This window comes from Chiloscyllium plagiosum, chromosome 4, assembly GCF_004010195.1.
Source record: "Chiloscyllium plagiosum isolate BGI_BamShark_2017 chromosome 4, ASM401019v2, whole genome shotgun sequence".
Taxonomy (NCBI): Eukaryota; Metazoa; Chordata; class Chondrichthyes; order Orectolobiformes; family Hemiscylliidae; genus Chiloscyllium; species Chiloscyllium plagiosum.
The window spans coordinates 3,198,121-3,218,207 of NC_057713.1; the positions used below are offsets into that span (position 1 = coordinate 3,198,121).

General features: G+C 41.4%; 1 protein-coding gene across 2 annotated transcripts in view; it reads left to right on the top strand.

Annotated features, from left to right (window-relative positions):
• The window catches only part of ttc39c (tetratricopeptide repeat domain 39C), a 109,249-nt gene that overhangs the window by 77,543 nt on the left and 11,619 nt on the right, over positions 1 to 20,087 (top strand). For both annotated transcript variants that reach the window (XM_043687605.1, XM_043687606.1), the window contains 5 exons: positions 8,626 to 8,794; positions 12,326 to 12,419; positions 14,986 to 15,093; positions 17,728 to 17,837; positions 19,443 to 19,566. In XM_043687605.1, coding sequence (XP_043543540.1) covers positions 8,626 to 8,794; positions 12,326 to 12,419; positions 14,986 to 15,093; positions 17,728 to 17,837; positions 19,443 to 19,566 — 605 coding nt within the window. The remainder of the gene's footprint in view (positions 1 to 8,625; positions 8,795 to 12,325; positions 12,420 to 14,985; positions 15,094 to 17,727; positions 17,838 to 19,442; positions 19,567 to 20,087) is intronic.

The window sequence follows — 20,087 nt, forward strand, 5'->3', positions numbered from 1 at the left end:
AAATGTTCAGCACATCAGCTTCCTCTATCTCTATCCATTTTAGCATGCACAGCTGCTCTTCAAAGGTTTTATTCACTACAAAGTTTGTTTCTTTCGTAAAGACAGAAGCAAAAAACTCATTTAGGGCTACCCCTCCCTCCTCAGACTCCACACACAAATTCCCTATGCTCTCCCTTTCTTTGACCATTCTCTTATTCCTCACATAAGTGTAAAATGCCTTTGTGTTCTCCCTTATCCGTTCTGCCAAGCCTTTCTCGTGCCCCCTCCTGGCTCTCCTCAGACCATTTTTGAGCTCCTTCCTCGCCTGCCTGTAATTAGATTAGATTACTTTACAGTGTGGAAACAGGCCCTTCGGCCCAACAAGTCCACACCGACCCGCCAAAGCACAACCCACCCATAATCCTACATTTACCCCTTACCTAACACTACGGACAATTTAGCATGGTCAATTCACCTGACCTGCACATCTTTGGACTGTGGGAGGAAACCGGAGCACCCGGAGGAAACCCACGCAGACACGGGGAGAATGTGCAAACTCCACACAGTCAGTCACCTGAGACGGGAATTGAACCCAGGTCTCTCGCGTTGTGAGGCAGCAGTGCTAACCACTGTGCCAGCTGAGCTTGACCCTAGCTTCCTCCACCTTATGTAAGCTACCTTTATCCTTTTGATGAGAAGCTCCATCGCTCTCGTCATCCCAGATTCCTTTATCTTACCACTTCTTGCCTGTCACAGAGGGACATATTTATTCATCACTTGCAACAACTGTTCCTTAAACAGTCTCCACATGTCTATAGTGCCTTTACCATGGAACAATTGCTCCCAATCCATGCTTCTTAACTCATGTCTAATCGCATCATAAGCAAAGGCTGATTGAGTACCCATTTTGCCTAATCCTCTCCTTCTCCATAGCTATGTAGAATGTGAGACGGTTGTGGTCACTATCTCCAAAATGCTCTCCCACCACAAGATCTGATACTAGCCCCGGCTCATTGCGGAGCACCAAGTCTAGAAAGGCCTCTCCCCTCGTCGGCCTGTCAACGTACTGAGTTAGGAAACCCTCCTGAACACACCTTACAAAAACAGCTCCATTCAAATCTTCTGCTCGAAGGAGGTTCCAATCAATATTGGGAAAGTTAAAGTCACCCATTACAACAACCCTACTACGTACACACTCTTCCAAAATCTGCCGACCTATGCTTTCTTTCATCTCCCTGCTGCTATTGGGGGGCCTGTAGTAAACCCCTAACGAGGTGACTGCTCCCTTGCTGTTCCTAATTTCCACCCATACTGACTTGGTAGGCAGATCTTCCTCGACAATGGAAGCTTCTGTAGCTGTGATACCCTCTCTGATTAGTAGTGCTACACCCCCTCCTCTTTTTCCCCCCTCCCTATTCTTTTTAAATGCTCTAAACCCTGGAACATCCAGCAACCATTCCTGTCCCTGAGAAACCCATGTCTCTGTTATGGCCACAACATCATAGCACCAGGTACTGATCCATGCTTTAAGTTCATCACTTTTATTTCTGATACTCTTTGCATTTAAAGCAAACACACTTTAACTAATCCCATGGTTCCTTCCCACTAGCTGGTCTACCTCTTGCTATTGCCTCATCTGCATCAACTCTCACCTCTGGTATACAGCTCAGGTTCCCACCCCCTGCCATACAAGTTTAAACCCTCTCGTACTATTCGAGCAAACCTTCCACCCAGAGCATTGGTCCCTTTCCAGTTCAGATGCAACCCGTCCTTCTTGTACAGGTCCCACCTTCCCCAGAAGGCATCCCAATTATCTACATATCTGAAGCCCTCCCCTAGTTTAAACCCTCTCGAACTATTCGAGCAAACCTTCCACCCAGAGCATTGGTCCCCTTCCAGTTCAGATGCAACCCGTCCTTCTTGTACAGGTCCCACCTTCCCCAGAAGGCATCCCAATTATCTACATATCTGAAGCCCTCCCTCTTACACCAGCTGCACAGCCACGTGTTAAGCTGCGCCCGCACCTTGTTCCTCGCCTCGCTATCTCGTGGCACCGGTAGGAACCTAGAGAACAGTACTCTGTTCGTCCTGCTTTGCAGCTTCCATCCTAACTTCTGAAATCACTTTTTATATCCTCGATCCTTTTCCTGGCTATATCATTAGTGCCAATATGTTACACGATTTCTGGCTATTCGCCCTCCCCTTTTAGAACCTTATACACTCGAAGCTAAGGAATTGTTTGCTGGCTCCCTTGCTGAGTTATTTGTATCATCGATAGTCACAGGTGAGATGCTGGAAGACTGGAAGTTGACTAAAGTTGTGCCAGTATTTAAGAAAGGTGGTAAGGAAAAGCTAGGGAACTATAGACCAGTGAGCCTGACATTGGTGGTGGACAGGTTGTTGGAGGGAATCCTGAGGGACAGGATGTACATGTATTTGGAAAGGCAAGGACTGATTAGGGATAGTCAACATGGCTTTGTGCATGGGAAATTATGTCTCACAAACAGGATTGAGCGGTGAATGTGTTTTATGTGGACTTCAGTAAGGCATTCAACAAAGTTCCTCTTTGTAGACTGGTTAGCAAAGTTAAATCACGTGGGATGCAGGGAGAGTTAACCATTTGAACTCACTGAAGTCACTCGAAGGTAGAAGACAGAGGGTGGTGGTGGATGGTTGCTTTTCAAACTGGAGACCTGTGACTAGTGGTGTGCTACAGGGATTGGTGCTGGTTGCACTGCTTTTCATCATTCATATAAATGATTTGGATGTGAACATAGGCAATATCGTCAGTAGGTTTGCAGATGATGCTAAAATTGGAGGTGTAGTGGACAGCAAAGAAGATTACCTCAGATTACAATGGGATCTTGATCAGATGGGCCAATGGGCTGAGGAATGGCAGATGGAGTTTAATTTAGATAAATGCGAGGTGTTGCATTTTGGAAAGGGAAATCAGGGCAGGGCTTACAGACTTAATGGTTAGGTCCTAGGAAGTGTTGCTGAACAAAGTGTCCTTGGAGTGCAGGCTCATAGTTCCTTGAAAGTGGAGTCTCAGGTAGATAGGATAGTGAAGAATGCACTTAGTTTTTATTGGTCACAGCATTGAATATAGGAGTTAGGAAGTCATGTTGCATCTGTACAGGACATTGGTTAGGCCACTTTTGGAATATTGCATGCAATGCTGGTCTCCTTCCTATCTCCTTCCTATTGAAAGGATTCAGGAAAGGTTTACAAGGATGTTGCCAAGGTTGGAAGTTTTGAGCTCTCGGGAGAGGTTGAATAGGCTGGGGCTGTTTTCCCTGGAGTGTCAGAGGCTGAGGGGTGACCTTACAGAGGTTTATAAAATCATGAGGGGCATGGATAGGGTAAATAGACATGTTTTTTTCCCTGGGGTGGTGGAGTTCAGAACTGGAGGGCATAGGTTTAGGGTGAGAGGGGAAAGATATAAAAGGGGCCTAAAGGGTAACTTTTTCACGCAAAGGGTGGTGCGTGTATGGAATGAGCTGCCAGAGGAAGTGGTGGAAGCTGGAACAATTATAACACTTAAAAGGCATCTAGATGGGTACAAGAATAGAAAGGGTTTAGAGGGATATGGACCAAGTGCTGGCAAGTGGGACTAGATTTATTGAGGGTATCTGGTTGACATGGATGAATTGGACTGAAAAGCCTGTTTCCAAAGAGTCTGTATCACTGCGACTTTATGACAGGACTCTAATGAGACATCGAGGAGAAAGTGAGGACTGCAGATGCTGGAGATCTGAGCTGAAAATGTGTTGCCGGAAAAGCGCAGCAGGTCAGGCAGTATCCAAGGAGCAGGAGAGTCGACATTTCAGGCAAAAGCTCTTCATCAGGAATAGATGCTTTTCCAGCACCACTCTAATCTAGACTCTGGTTTCCAGCATTTGCAGTCCTTTTTACCTGGAATCCTGCACAGTCTTGCTCTCCATACAAAAGCAAAGATATACTTGCCTTGGAGGCGGTGCACTAGACTGGTCCCTCATGTGAAGTTTATCCTATAATGAGAGACTAGGTAAACTGGATCTGTATTCTCAAATTTAGTTGAATAAGCAGGACGAATGAATTAAGAATGAAATTCTGAAGGTCCTTGACAGGGTAGACATCGTGTTGCTGGTTTCCTCTGGTTGGGAATTTTAAAATATAACATGTTAGAAAGATGAAAGAGTTCATTATTCGCTTGAAAGTCCGACCTGTTTTGTTTAATTCATTCATGGAGATGAAGACCTTGCTAGCTCGGCCAGCATCTGTTGCCCCACCCAGAGGGCAGTTAAGAGACATTGCTGTTGGTTTGAAGTCACAGGTAGACCAGACAAGGTGAGGATAGCAGTTAAGTGAACCAGATTGGTTTTTCCAACAGTCAACAATAGATACATTGTAATCCCAGATTCTTAATTCCAGATTTTTCTTGATTGAATTCAAATTACACATCTTCCGCGGTGGGATTTGAACCCAGATCCCCAGAACATTTCCTGGATCTGTGGATTAAAAGTCCAGCAGTAATACCACTAGGCCTTCGCCACACACTAACACACACACACACTAACACACTAGTCGGAGCACTGCTGCTTCATCAGTATAAGGTAATGACACAAGATTTATAGCAAAAGCTTGCAGTGGGAGAACTGTGTGTGAAATAAGAAGAACAGATGCTTTCTGGTGAAACTCTTCTGCACCCTATCCAATGTACTATTTTATTCATTAATGGAGTGTGGGTGAGGCGAGCACTTAATATACAAATTCCCAAGTGCCCCTCATGACCTGATAGACCTCAATAAGGTCACCCCTCAGCCTCCAACGCTTCAGGGAAAAAAAGCAAAAATCTATTCAGCCTTTCCCTGTAGGTCAACCCCTCTAAGCCCGGTAACATCCTTGTAAATCTTTTCTGAACCCAAATTTAACAAAGCCTTCCTGTAGCTGGGAGACCAGAGTTGAATGCAGTATTCTTAAAAGGGCCTCACCTCATATCCTGTACAGCTGCAACATGATGTCCTAACCCCTATACTCAATGCATTGACCGATGAAGGCAAGCATGCCACACACCTCCTTCAGCATGCTGTCTAACTGTGACTCCACTTTCAAGAGTCAAGGATGGTTCCAGAGGACTGGAAAATGGCTATTGTAACACCCTGTTTAAGAAGAGAAGAAGGCAGAAGATAGGAAAATACAGGACAGTTAGCCTGACCTTGGTCACTGGTAAGATTTTAGAGTCTATTTTTAAGTATGAGGTTATGGAGTACTTGAAAGTACATGGTAAAATAGGGCAGAGTTGGCATGGTTTTGTCAAAGGTTTAGTGCCTGACAAATCTGTTAGAATTCTTTGAGGTGGTAATGAGCAAGTTAGACAAAGGAAATCCAGTGGATGTATTTGATTTGGATTTCAGAAAGCCTTTGACAAGGTGTTACACAGGAGGTTGCTAAATAAGAAAAGAATCCATGGTGTTAGGGGAAATGTACTAGCATGGATAGAGAATTGGCTGCCTGGCAGAAGGCAGAGGTTCGGGGGGAAGACTATTTGTTTTTATTCAGGATGGCAGGTGGTGACGAGTGGAGTTAGAGAGTCAAAGAATTAGAGTCATACAGACCCTTTGTTAGGACGACAACTATTCACATTATATCGTGATGATCTGGATGAAGGAACTGAGACTATAGTTGCTAAGTTTGCAGATGACATAAAGATAGGTAGAGAGACAGTAGCATTGAGGAAGCAGAGAGGTTGCAGAAGGACTTGGACAGGCTAGGCGAGTGGGCAAAGAAGTGGCAGGTGGAATTTAGAATGGGAAAGTGTGAGGTTATGCACTTTGGTTGGAAGAATAGAATTATAGATTATTTTCTAATCAGAGAAAGGCTTCAGAAATCTGAAGCACAAAGAGACTTGGGAGTCCTAGTTCAGGATTCTCTTAAGGTTAACATTGCAGATTCAGTTAACAGTTAGGAAGGCAAATGCAATGTTAGCATTCGTTTTGAGAGAGCTAGAATAGAAGAGTGGGGAATGTACTGCTGAGGCTGTATAAGGCTCTGGTCAGACTGCATTAGGAATATTGAGAGCATTTTTGGACTCTATATCTAAGTAAGCATGTGCTGGCCTTGGAGGGGGTACAGAGGAGGTTCACAAGAATAATCCTGTAGATGAGGATGGCTATTGCACAAAATATGGAGGCATGAGATTGAGAGTGATTTAGCAGTTTGGATTAGAAATTAGCTAGCTGAAAGAAAACAGGAGGTGGTGGTTGATGGGGAAATGTTCATTCTGAAATTTAGTTACTAGTGGTGTACCGCAAGGATCTGTTTTGGGGCCAGTGCTGTTTGTCATTTTTATAAATGACCTAGATGAGGGTGTAGAAGGATGGGCCAGTAAATTTGCAGATGAATGCCAGAGGAAGTGGTGGTGGAGGCTAGTATGATTGCAACATTTAAAAGGCATCTGGATGGGTATATGAATAGGAAGGGTTTGGAGGGATATGGGCAAAGTGCTGGCAGCTGGGATTAGATTGGGTTGGGTATCTGGTTGGCATGGGCGAGTTGGAACGAAGGGTTTGTTTCCGTGCTGTACATCTCCATGACTCTATGACCTAAAGGTCGGTGGAGTTGTGGATAGTTCTGAAGGATTTTGCAGGTTACAGAGGTACATAGATAAGTTGCAGATCTGGGCTGAGAGATGGCAAATGGGTTTAATGCAGAAAGGTGTGAGGTGATTCACTTTGGAAGGAGTAACGGGAATAAAGAATATTGGGCTAATGATAAGATTCTTGGTAGTTTAGAAAAGCAGAGCGAACTCTGTATCCATGTACATAGATCCCTGAAAGTTGCCACCCAGGTTGATAAGGGTGTTAAGAAGAAACACATTGTTAGCTTTTATTTGTAAAGGAATTGAGTTACGGAGCCATGAGGTCATGCTGCAGCTTTACAAAACTCTGGTATGGCTGCATTTGGAGTATTGTGTAGAGTTCTGTTCACCGCATTATAGGAAGGGATGTGGAAGCTTTGGAAATGGTTCAGAGGAGATTTACTAGGATGTTGCCTTGTATGGAGGGAAGGCTGAGGGACTCGAGGCTGTTTTTGTTAGAGAGACATTTGAGAGTTGACTTGAGACATATAAGGTAATCAGAGGGCTAGATAGGGTGCCAAGTGAGGGCTTTTTTCCTTGGATGGTGATGGCTAGGATGAGGCGACGTAGCGATAAAATTAGGGGTGATAAATACAGGACAGATGTCAGAGGGAGTTTCTTTACTTGGAGTAGTAGGGGTGTGGAACGCACTGCTTGCAACAGTAGTTGACTTGCCAACTTTAGGGACATTTAACTGGTCATAGGATAAACATATGGATGAAAATGGAATAGTGTAGGATAGGTTGGCTTCAGATTGGTTCCACTGGTTGGCGCAACATTGAGGGGCCGAAGGGCCTGTACTGCACTGTAATACTCTATGTTCTATGAGAGACTTGTAATATGAGGAAAGCTTGTGGACTCTGGATCTGTACTCAGTGGAGTTCAGAAGGATTGGGGGGGGGGGATCTGATTGAAATTTAGAGAATACTAAGAAGCTTGGATAGAGTGGATGTGCAGAAGATGTTTCCACCATTAGGACCTGAGAACACAGACTCAGAGTGAACGGACAACCCTTTGAAACTTAGATGAGAAATCATTTCCTCAGTCACAGAGTGATTAATCTATGGAACTCATTGCCGTACAAGACTGTAGAAGCCAAGTTATTGAGTGTATTTAAGACAAAAATAGATTTTGATTAGTATGGGAATCTAGGGTTAAGGGGAGAAGGCATGAAACATATCAGCCATGATCAAATGGTGCAGCAGAGTCGCTGGGCCGAATGGATGAATTCTACTTTTATATCTTATAGTCGCTATCATTAACATGCTCTGTGACTGTCGCCTTGAACACTTATCCAGCTTACTTCCCCAGAATTAGGTCCAGCACCCCACTGACTCTTGTTGGACCTTCTACATGTTTATATACAAAGCTCTCCTGAATACATTTCAAGGACACTGCACCTTCTAAGCCCTTAAAATTATAACTATCCCCGTTGATATTAGGGAAGTTGCAATCCCTAATATAATTACCTTTTATTAGGTTTTTATACACCTCTGTGAATTGTCTACATATCTGCTCCTCTATTGCCTGCTGACTGTTTGGATATCTATAATACCCTCCAAGCCTCTTTTTATTCCTAAATTCTATTCTCAGTGCCTCATTTGACACTCCTTCCAAGACAGAATCTTTCCTTATTGACTCCTAACTGACTCCTTGATTAATAATGTGATACCTCCTCCTTCTTTTACACCTTCCCCTGTACTGCCTGAAGATCCTGTATTCTGGAATGTTGATTTGCCAGTCCTGTCCCTCCGTCCATCTCTGCGATGGCATCAGTGTCACAATTCTACATGTCTATCTACACCATTAAGTCCTATCTTTTGCTTGTAATACTCCAAGCATTAAAGGACAGCCATCCAACCTTGTCTTACTCCCTTGAAACTCAACATGCTGAATTTTTCTGCCTTGGTCCCTTTAATAAAGTATGCTGAGACCCTAGTGTACGAACCCCCTCCCGCTTCTGAGCTAATTTAAAATAGTATTTAAGTTGTCTGCAGATCAGAAAATTCTGCTGCTTTACCTTTTAGGTTAGCCTTGCTATGGTACCACACAGTGGTACGTCCTTTCTTTGCTTTGGATGGCATGGATGCACAAGCTGGATTGAGAGAGGCAAAAGAAATCCTACAGACAAAGGAAGCTATTTATCCAGACTCTTCATTGTTTCTGTTTTTCAAGGGGAGAATTCAACGATTGGAGGTACAGTTTTTTTCATATTTATATGTGAAATGTTTATGCTGAGCAAAAATTCAAAAGTACTAATACCAAAAAATATTCAATGTTCACTAGCAGAATATGGTTATTATGCCTGTTGCTTATTTTATTGCCAGTTTCTGTCTTCCCTTCTGTCCACAGATATTTAATCGTACCTTTTTTTTTGAAACCCTTTTATCCTGTCTTAATTTAGATATCTTGCTGGTAAATTATTTTCTGCTGATTTTATATTTTGTACAAAATAATCAAAATTCTATTAAACCTTCTAATTTTAACTAAGGTTTGAATCTTTCACCATGGTGAACATTTTGTTTGGATTAACCATTAGTAAGCTTCATATAATTTTAGAAGCTTATTCATCGTCTCTTTGAAGTTTCCTGTAGGAGAACAAATTGGCTTCTTTCTCATAATTCTGAATTCCTGACACTGAAATAGTCATCTTTGTTCACCCCTGTCATATCTTGTGGGCAGTGATTGATAGATATAGAGTCATAGAGTCATAGAGATGTACAGCACGGAAACAGACCCTTCGGTAGTATTTAGCCATGTCCAACTTAGCCATGCCGACCAGATATCCCAACCTAATCTAATCCCATTTGCCAGTACTTGGCCCATATCCCTCTAACCCTTTCTATTCATATACCTTTTAAATATTGCAGTTGTACCAGCCTCCACCACTTCCTCTGGCAGCTCATTCCATACATACATCATGCTCTGTGTGAAAAAGTTGCCCCTTAGGTCCCTTTTATATCTTTCCCCTCTCACCTTAAACCTATGCCCTCTAGTTCTGGACTCACCCACCCCAGGGAAAAGACCATGTCTATGTATCCTAGCCATGCCCCTCATGATTTTATAAACCTCTATGAGGTCACCCCTCAGCCTTCGATGCTCCAGGGAAAGCAGCTCCAGCCTATTCAGCCTTCCCTATAGCTCAGTTTTCTGGATGGATTGAAACTAGTGTCCCAAGAGGCAGCTGGATTTGTGTTTTATGATTTGAGTCTTTTCCCTCTTATTCTCTTCACCCAAGGTTGGTCTCTTTCAGGTAATGTTATTACTTAGTGGTGCAACCATCTTTTTGTATTATTTATCAAGGATGCCATATATTGGTAATTTGTTTCAACCCATGTCGAAAATGTATTATGGTCTACCAGTAGAATTGGATTATTAACCAATTGAATGTGTTGACAGGCACAATTAAGATATGTCAAAATCAAAGATAACGTTAGATAGAATTTTACAGCTCAGACTTAGGCCATTTAATGTAAATGGTCTGGAATTGTGAAAGGTCATTGACCTGTGTTGATTTTTGTTCTCTTTGCAGAAATTCTACCTGACTTGCTGAATATAGGAATATAGCAGGAAAAGGCCAATGATCCCTTGAGCATGGTCTGCCATTCTAGATCATAAGTGACCTTCATGCCATATATCTACACTATCCCAATAACAGTGTATCTTACAATTTTTTTGGCTAAGTGCGAGTTGCGTTGAGCATCTTATAGGGTTTCTTGGTGTGAAATATAGCAAGCTTTCTCACCCTTTTGTAAAAAAAAACCTACCATGCTCTGAAGAAGTATCTCCTATCTGACTGGCACCCCATCTTAGCAGGCACAGTTCCCTGACCAACTCTCCATTGAATGGATATTTACATTTAATGATAATATATAAATAATTTTAATATGAGACAAGATCTGTGAAATTGTACTAAGGCTAACTACTTGTAGGCAAATCTATATTAGAGCAGTGGGAGTCATTCAAAAAGGGCATAGAGTCATTGAGATGTACAGCACGGAAACAGACCCTTCGGTCCGACTCGTCGAAGCCAACCTGATATCCCAACACAATCTAGTCCCACCTACCGGCACCCGGCCCTTATCCCTCCAAACCTTTCCTATTCATTTTCATATACCCATGGGGAACCTTGTCGAACATATAGTGGACATGCAGGACCAATATCTTCCTATAAAAATGAAGAGTGGGACAACAAATACAGGAAACCCTGGATGCAGAAGAATTAGATTGGAAAAGGAAAACAAAGGAAGCTTATGGCAGGTATTGAGGGCATATAAAACACCAGAAGTTGTAGAAGTGTATTGAAATATCATGAGGTTATTTAAAAAAAAAGTGAAGGTGGAGCATAAAAATACACTGGTGAGTTCAGAAAAATCCAAAGGTGGAGAGGGTAGGCATAAACTAGGAATCTATAAGCCAGTATTTCTAGCATCAGTGGTGGGGAAAGACTTAGAAAAAAACTCCGAGGAATACTAAAAATCTCCACTTGGAGAGGCAAGGATTAATCAAGGATGGTCAGCGTGGCTTTGTCAAGGTGATATCATGTTGATCAAACTTGACTGACTTGTTTGATGTCTAGGTGTGTCAGTGACGGTGGAGTAGTTGATGTAGATTAAGTGGAGTTAAAATAGACTTTGATAAAATCTCACCTGGAAGACTGAAGATGTAAGAGCTCATGGGATTCTGGGCTGTTTGGCAAATTGGATCCAAAGCTGGCTTTGAGGCAGGAAATAGAGGCTGATGGTCAAATGGTCTTTTTGTGACTGGAAGCCCATGTGTACCACAATGTTTGGTGATGTATTATACATGAATGATCTAGACACAAATTTAGGAAGTTTGATTAGTAAGTTTGCAGATAAGCTAAAAATTGGTGTTGTGGTAAGTAGTGAAGAGGAAGGCAACAAGATGATCTAGACTGGCTACTCAGATATGCGGAACAGTGGAAGACGGATTTTATTCCTGAAAAGTGTGAGATGTTGCATTTTGAGAGGTGTAGAAAGGCAAGAAAGTACACTTATTAACCTCTCCTTAGAGAGAGGTCAATAACCAGGCATCATAGATTTCAGATGAGGAGAAAGAAACTTAGAACGTTTAAAAAAAAATTAACCCAGTAGATGGTGGGTATCTGGAACTCACTGCCTGAAAAGGTGGTAGAGGCAGAAATATTTAAGAAATATTTAGATGTATACTTGAAAGTCATATCATCCAAGTCTACAGGCCAAGTGCTGGTAAGTGGGGTTAGAATAGATAATTGCTGAATGACTGGCATAAACACAATAGCCCGAAGAGTACTTTCTGTGCTGTAATGCCCCATTACTCTAAGCAGTTGTCAGCAGCCGTTGATTTCTAGGATGCTTTGTTTAAAAAATGTCCTATTCCTCTTATTTTTGAAATTCCTAAAACCTTACTCTTTGATCAATCTTTTGGTCATCTGATTTAATATCTCCTTAAATGATTTGATGTATTTAGGTTAGATTTTGTGAAACAGCTTGGGATGTTTGACTATTATTACTGCTGTTATTTTATTTCTCTATAAATGCAAGTTGTTGTCTTCATGGTGCCGCTGGCTGCATGGCTGCCGAAGCAGGGATGTTAATGGCTGAAAAATAACATAAAAGCAATATACGGCAAGCAAAAATAGCAAAAAATACATTTTCCGTACTGAAATATTGTTTGGAAATATTTTACTGGGTGTGATTTAAAATCGCTGTTTTTGTTTTCCTCTAGTGTAAAATCAATAGTGCCTTGACATCATTCCAAACCGCATTAGAACTAGCTATAGATCAACGAGAAATCCAACATGTATGCTTATACGAGATAGGTAAGTGTTTTAGATTCATGTTCTGAGGATTATCATTGGAAGTTAGTATTTTTAATCTGACTTATTATCTGCAAAATGTTTCTCTGTGAAGGATGAACTGAGATTATATTGTACACAGGAGTGGTTTTAAATGCATCTAGGGGTAAATATGTGCATCTAACATTAAAGATCTGTATTGCTCCTATACAGTGAAGTTCAAGTAATGGAAATTCTCCTGGGGTTGGTGGGAGGGAAAGGAAAAGAGAAGGAATAATGAAGGGTAAGTCAGTGAGGTCTTTTCTGATTTATGGATTGCTGAAAAGTGACATGCCTGGATATGGTAGCTTGAAATTAACTGGCAATGTCTTAGTCACTAATTTAGTATTATCTGGGTAGGTCTACATAACTCGAGTAGTCTGTTTTTATCAGTCAGCCTGGTCACCAATGGAAGCAGAGGGTAGGTGTGTCAATAGAGACTGAACCTTTCCCACTTGATTCCTGTCTAGATTTCCACCTTATTAACATTTCAGATCTTAAACATTGCTGGAAAGAAACAAGGAGTTGAAGCCTTTTATCTTGCGGCCATCAGGGCTGGGGCACAAGAAAACAGGGCTTTGATAGAAAGCACCAATTTATACAGCTTAGGAAGACCATGTAAATTGTTTGGGTCATGGTTGGTAGAGAGATGCAGCTGGAAAATTAACTGGCAACCTAAGTTAGCTGATTAATCACAGACTGACATGCAGACTGTGTTTGGTCAGAACATTTACACGGGGAATGCAGGAGGCATTTAATGTTTCCAGCATCATTTGGCAGTATACTGACTGTGCTCAATCAGGCCATGCTTATAAATCTCTGAATGTAGAGTCATTCATTGGACACTATTTACTAAATATTCCCGATGTGCTAAAGGTTATACTGGAAACTGATATATAATTATGGGTGACTAAGTATCTTCCTCCTATCCTTTCCTCTCCTGTCTCTGCTGTCTCATCTCCCCCTCCCCTGTCCTTACCTCCAACACCGCTGTCTGCCTACTCCCTCGTTCTTTGCCTTCTCCCTCTCTGGGACTGTTCAAAACTGCGAAATAGTCATACCAGATCTGAAACATTACCTCTGTTTCTCTCTTTAGATTCTGCCAGCCCTCCTGAGTTTCTCCAGCATTGAGTTTTTTTCTTTTCTAAATTTCATTTCTTGTGCCCTGGTCCTAATGAGTCAAAGGAATTCCTGATGAAGAACTTATGCTCGAAACGTTGACTTTCCTGCTCCTCGGATGCTGCCTGATCTGCTGTGCTTTTTTCAGCAACACACCTTTTGACTCTGATTGCCAGCATCTGCAATCCTCTCTTTCTCCGGGTCCTAATAAGTGCCAGATCAAAAGCTTTGACTTTTCTTTCTTTTAGTAGTGTTTAACTTCTGTACTATCAAGTAATAATTTCAGATTTTTGTTCTCCCTCCAGGCATGATAGACTATTTAAAACAATAACAGAAATAGCCAGAGAAACTGAGCCAGTCTGGCAACATCTCTGGAGAGAAATCAGAGTTAACTTCTTCAACCCACTTCTGAAGAAAAGTCATTGGAATTGAAAATTAACTCTGTTTTTCTCTCTCCACAGACGCTGCCAGACCTACTGTTTCTTCAGCAATTTCTGCATTTGTTTCAGATTTCCAGCTTCTGCAATTCTTTGTTTAATTATAGACTATTTACCTATCTAGTCCACTCACTTCATTTCCTTCAAATTTGTTTTGAATGCCGTGAGTTTCCTAGACCAGGTCTCTGATGGTATTAGTTATCTGTGCAGCACTTTTTTGAGACTAGTGAATCTTGGCTGCACGGACAATGATCTGAGCAGACTGAGTTCGGCTATTGGAAAAGTCAACTCCCAGTTTAGTAAACAGATTAATTTGCAGGTGGCCATCTGGAGTGTCTAGTGTAGGTAGATCTAGGTGTTTGAGAAAGTTAAAGGTGGTTGTTTGTACTGACCTGGACCATCTCTGTAATAGCATTTGGGGAGAGTGGAAGTCATTGGTGGAATTGGAGCACAAGGTCAAAAGTCCATGACTTATGCTAAAAGAATGAAAGGTTTGTGTCTTCCCTGTGATTTACCTTCTAATGTGCACCCTCATGCCAAACATTACCAGTAAATTTCTATCAGCTGATGTCCACTGAACTCAGTTAGTGCAGTGATGTTTGTTTGTATTCTTTTTTTTAATGTTTCTTTTTCTTCTCGAGTTCAAGCTTCTGGTGCAGATTTATATGAAAAATCAAGTCAGCCCACTGAATGGAACTTAAAATGGCAGCAATATGGGCGAATTGAAAAGGGAAAAGTTAGTTTAAAATATCTGAAGAAGCAGAGTAATATTTTCAAAGAAAACATTAATTGAAATTTATAATATTGCATATAGTTAAGTTTTGAGGGGAAAGAGGGAAAAGTAGATTCAAAATTAAGATGTGGCATATGACATTAAGATGCATGGAAGTGCATGAAATTGATGCACCTTTAAAATATATCAAATTGTCTTTAAATGAAGAGAGCTGTTATTTGTTTATGTTTGTATTTGACTTGAGCTTTGTTCCTGTTTTCAGGTTGGTGTAGTATGATAGAAATGAATTTCAAGGATGCATACAAGTCTTTTGCAAGGCTTAAAAATGAATCCAGGTGGTCTCAGTGTTATTATGCATACTTGACTGCAGGTTTGTTCCAAAACTGTACATTTTAATTTGCTTTGTAAAAGGAATGCAATGAATAATATTAGTCCAGTGTCAGAGGATTGTGGTACTGTATATCTTTGCTTAATGTGAAGCGTTCTCGGTAGCAGAAAAAAGGAAATGCAAATTCATGGTTGTGAAAAGAATTATACTACAAAATTTCACATTTAAAAAGATCTGATGTACAATAGTTAAATAAAGGAGGTACTACTAATTTAATACTATATTTTGTTAGCACTTGCTCTTTAAACCTGAAAATATCAATCAAGCAGTTCCTGTTCTATCATTTACAATCAAGAATTCTCCTATACTATTCCCCTGAAAAGGGTAAAGTCACCATAATCTTACCAGACCATAGGGCTACTCAATCATTATCGAGAGAGAGGACTGGTGATGGTCACCACATCTCTGGTGAGAGGCAAGAGTGAGGAGGAGAGTCTTCATGGTAACCTTAGTCAGTGTGGGAATTGAATCCATGCTGTTGGCATCATGCTGAAGTATTGGATTTCTTGTGATCGTCCAGTAACCACTGGCTAGCTGAACCAACCCATTCTCCTTCAACACATCACAGTTGTGAATTGTGAGTGATGGCCCTTGACATTAAGGCTGCATTCAACTGTTGTGGCATCAAGGAGTCCTGACAAAACTGGAATTAATGGGAATCTGGGGGCAAACTCTTCGCTATTGAAGCCATACCTGGCACAAAGGAAGATGGTCGCGGATGTTGGAGGTCAGTCATCTCAGCTCCAGGATGTTTCTGCAGGAGTTCCTCAGGGTAGTGTCCAACAATCCCCTGCTACTTCATCAATGACCTTCTCTCCATCATAAAGTCAGAAGTGGGGATGTTCGATGATGATTGCACAATGTTCAGCACCATTTGCGACAACTCCGATATTGAAGAAGTCCATGTCCAAATGCAACAAGATCCGGATAATATCTAGGTTTGGGCTGATAATTGGCAAGTAACATTCATGCCACACAAATGCCAGGCTATGACCTTTACCCATAAGAGACAACTTAACTACTTCCCCATAACATTTAATACTGTTAGCATCACTGAATTCCCCCACTATCAACATCCTGGAGGCTTATCATTGACCAAAAACTCAATTGGACTCACCACATAAACACTGGCTACAAGGGCATGTCAGAGGCTAGGAATACTGAGGCGAGTAACACACTACCTGACACCCCGTTGCCTATCCACCATTACAAGACACAAATTAGGAGTGTGATGGAATATTCTGCACTTTCCTGGATGGGTGCAGCCCCAACAACACTCCAGAGGCTTGACACCATCCATTAAAAAGCAACCACTTGATTGGCACAATACCTACAAGTGAAAGTGAGTACTGCAAATGCTGGAGATTAGAGTTGAGAGTGTGCTGTTGGAAAAGCACAGCAGGTCAGGTATCAACCAAGGAGCAGGAGAGTTGATGTTTCAGGCAAAAGCCCTTCATCAGGAATATTCCTGATGAAAGACTTTTGCCCGAAACGTCTTCTCCTGCTTCCCTGGGAGCGGCTGCCTGACCTACTGTGCTTTTCCAGCACCACACTCTCGACAATATCCACAAGCATCCACTCGCTCCACCACCAGCACTCAGTAGCAGCAATGTGTACTATCAACAAGATACACTGCAGAAATTCACCAAAGATCCTCAAACAGCACCTTGTAAACCCATGACGACTTCGAATCAAGGAGAGGAGCAGCAGATGTCTGCACACAACCACCTTTCACTTCCCTTCAAACTCACTACGTATCCTGACTTGGAAATATATCAACATTCCTTCACTGTCGTTGGGTCAAAATCCTGGCATTCCCTCCCAAATGGCGTTATGGGTCAACCCACAACAGGTGGACTGCAGCGGTTCTAGAAGGCAGCTCACCACCACCACCTTCTTGAGCAACTAGGGACAGACAATAAATGCTGGCCCAGCCAGAAATGCTAACCTCCACAGATAATTTTTCTTTAAAATACCCAGTTCAAGCATTGCTGTTACTGTATTCTTGCTTAGTGGCCTCAAATAAAAAAATACTGGTTTACAGCTCTCAGCAGGTTCTCTGTCATCTTCAGCTGCTCTAGACCCAGACTGTAACTGTCTGTTTGTATGAGAAATTACCCAGATAAAATCCAGGTCAAAAAGAACACACAACAGTGTGACATACTTTGATGCCCTGAAAGAGATTCAAACAACTAATTCCAAGTGCAAAACTTCCTCCTAGTTTTGGGAAATCATATGAATAATTTAGACCTCTAAATACAAAGAGATAGATCATTGTTTAGCTTATAATCGTTACACTACAACCTCCTAAAATGAACAGAGGCCAACATTTACAAACTAAATATTTTTGTTTTATTGTGCATTTAAAATGTTTAGTTCGCAAATTAAAAGTTGTATTCCTAAAACATGAATTAATACATTTGATACATGATTAATTAATACATTAGATAAGTAAGAAATAGCATTCATGATGAATAAAAGTTAAATGTAATATGATTCAGAATCTAATAGTGCCATTTTGACATTTGCTTCACTTTTACTTTATTTGCTGCACTGTTGTGTGTTGATATTTTGACTGGTTGCATAAAATAAGATTTTTGTAATTCTTTGATCAAGCCTGCCAGGGAGCAACAGGTGAAACTGACAAGGCACAAGAAGTATTCATTGAAGTCCAGAAGTTATTCAGAAGGAAGAATAATCAAATTGAGCAATTTTCCTCCCGAAAGGTAGACTGATGTGGTTCCGTTTTTTTTAATTTCTCAAACGGAGAGATGAGTAAATGCTTAAGAATTGATTAGAAATTTTGAAATTTGAAAGCCCAGATCTTCGTATTGGGGTCAGATGCCCATTGCACCTGCATTGTTTAAAAATGACAGGGCTCCCATTTAATGCAGTCAGAGCCCGAGAGACCCAAAGCAAAGGCAAAGGTTTTTCAACCCATTGTGTCCATGCTGGTCAAAAAAATACCCCTAATATTTCTAATCCCATTTTCCAGCATTTGGCCATAGCCTTGTATGTCTTGGTATTGCGAGTGTTTATCTAAATACTTCTTAAGTGTTATGAGGGCTTCTGCCTCAACCACTCTTATAAGCAGTGAGTCCCACCCTCTGGGTGAGGGAAAAAATTCCTCACATCCCTTCTAAACCTCCTGCCCTTCTCTTAAACCTGTGCCCTAGTCTTAGAGGCATACATCTTGGAAACAGACTTTTAAGTCCAACCAGTCCATGCTGACCATGCTCCCAAATTAGACTAGTCCCACCTGCCTGCATTTGGCCCATATTCCTCCAAATCTTTCCTATTCATGAACTTATTGTAGCTGTACCTGCATCCACCACTTCTATGATGTCTTAATCAAGGGGTAGTTTCCTCCATGTCTACCCTGTCTAGGCCCCTCGTAAATTTATACATCTCAATCACGTGCCCTCTCAGCCTCCTCTGATCCAAGAAAAACAACCCAGCCTATCCAATGACCAAAACGCTCCAGTCCAGGCAACATTCTGGTAAATCTCTCCTACACCCTCTCCAGTACTATCACATCCTTTGTATAATGTGGGATCCAGAAATACACTCAATAGTTTAGCTAGGGTCTAACCAATGTTTTGTACACTTTGGGCATAACCTCCCTGCTCTTAAATTCTATGCCTTGGCTAATATAGACAAGTGTTCCATATAATAAAACAAAGTACTGTGACTGCTGGAAATCTGAAATCTTCCATTCTGAAGTCACTGGACTTGAAATGTTAACTCTGCTTTCTCTCCAGAGATGCAGCCAGCTTGGCAGAGTTTTTCCAGTAATTTATGATTTTATTCCATATGCCTTCTTAACCGTTCAGTTTACCTGCCCTGATATCTTACGGGACCAGTGATCCTGCACACCAAACTCAATCTGATGCTTGGTGCTTTCCAGGATCCTGCTGTTCAACTAACATTACCTTGTCATGTTTGTTCATCTCAAGTGTATCACCTCACAGTTATCCAGATTGAATTCCATTTAACGTTATTCAGCTCATCTAACTGATGAGGAAAATCTGCTTCTGTTTGTGAAGGGCATGTATGCATCTGCAAAAACCAAATTCTGTGTATACTGAAAAATCAAAAATGCTGGAAATTCTTGGCAGGTTAAACAACATCTGTGGAGATAGAAACAGTGTTTACGGTTTCGGTGTAATTTTTTTTGTCAGAGTTGACTCACGTGTTAACTCTGTTTCTCCCCAGAGAAAGTGCCAAACTTGCTGAGTAGTTCCAGCAGCTTGTAAGGATTTGTTGTCTTTCTTTAAGAAAAGAGAGTCAAAATTAATGGGTTTTTTTAATGTTTGTTAATTTCTGTGCAGGCTGAAAGATTCCAGAAGGAGAAGCCCACCAAAGAATTATGTGTCCTCGCTGTCATTGAAGTGCTGTATTTGTGGAAAGCACTTGCCAATTGTTCCCCTTCAAATCTGCAGCAAATGAATCAAGGTAACCTACTATTGCAGTAATTTAAACAAGAATATTAAAGAGACTCTGGTCTGGCAGCATCTCTGAAGAGGGAAAAATAGAGTTGTCATTTTTTTAGTTGAAAATGTGTTGCTGGAAAAGAGCAGCAGCATCCAATGAACAGGAGAATCGACGTTTCGGGCATAAGCCCATCTTCAGGCTTATGCCTGAATTCTCCTGTTCCTAGGATGCTGTCTGACCTGCTGCGCTTTTCCAGCAACACATTTTCAGCTCTGATCTGCAGCATCTGCAGTCCTCATTTCTCCTTGTCATTTTTTTTACTCTAGTTCCGTAAAACAGTCATAATAGACTTGAAACATTAAATCTGTTTCTTTCTCCACAGTGTTGTCAGACCTGCTGAGTTTGTCCAGCACTTTGTTTTCATTTCAGATCTCCAGCATTTGCAGTACATTGCTTTTATTTGAACCTACAACTTCACGCAGGTTTTTTTGCATATTATGTTGAGAGTCTAAGCATAGAAACAGTCCATTGGCCCTGCAGCT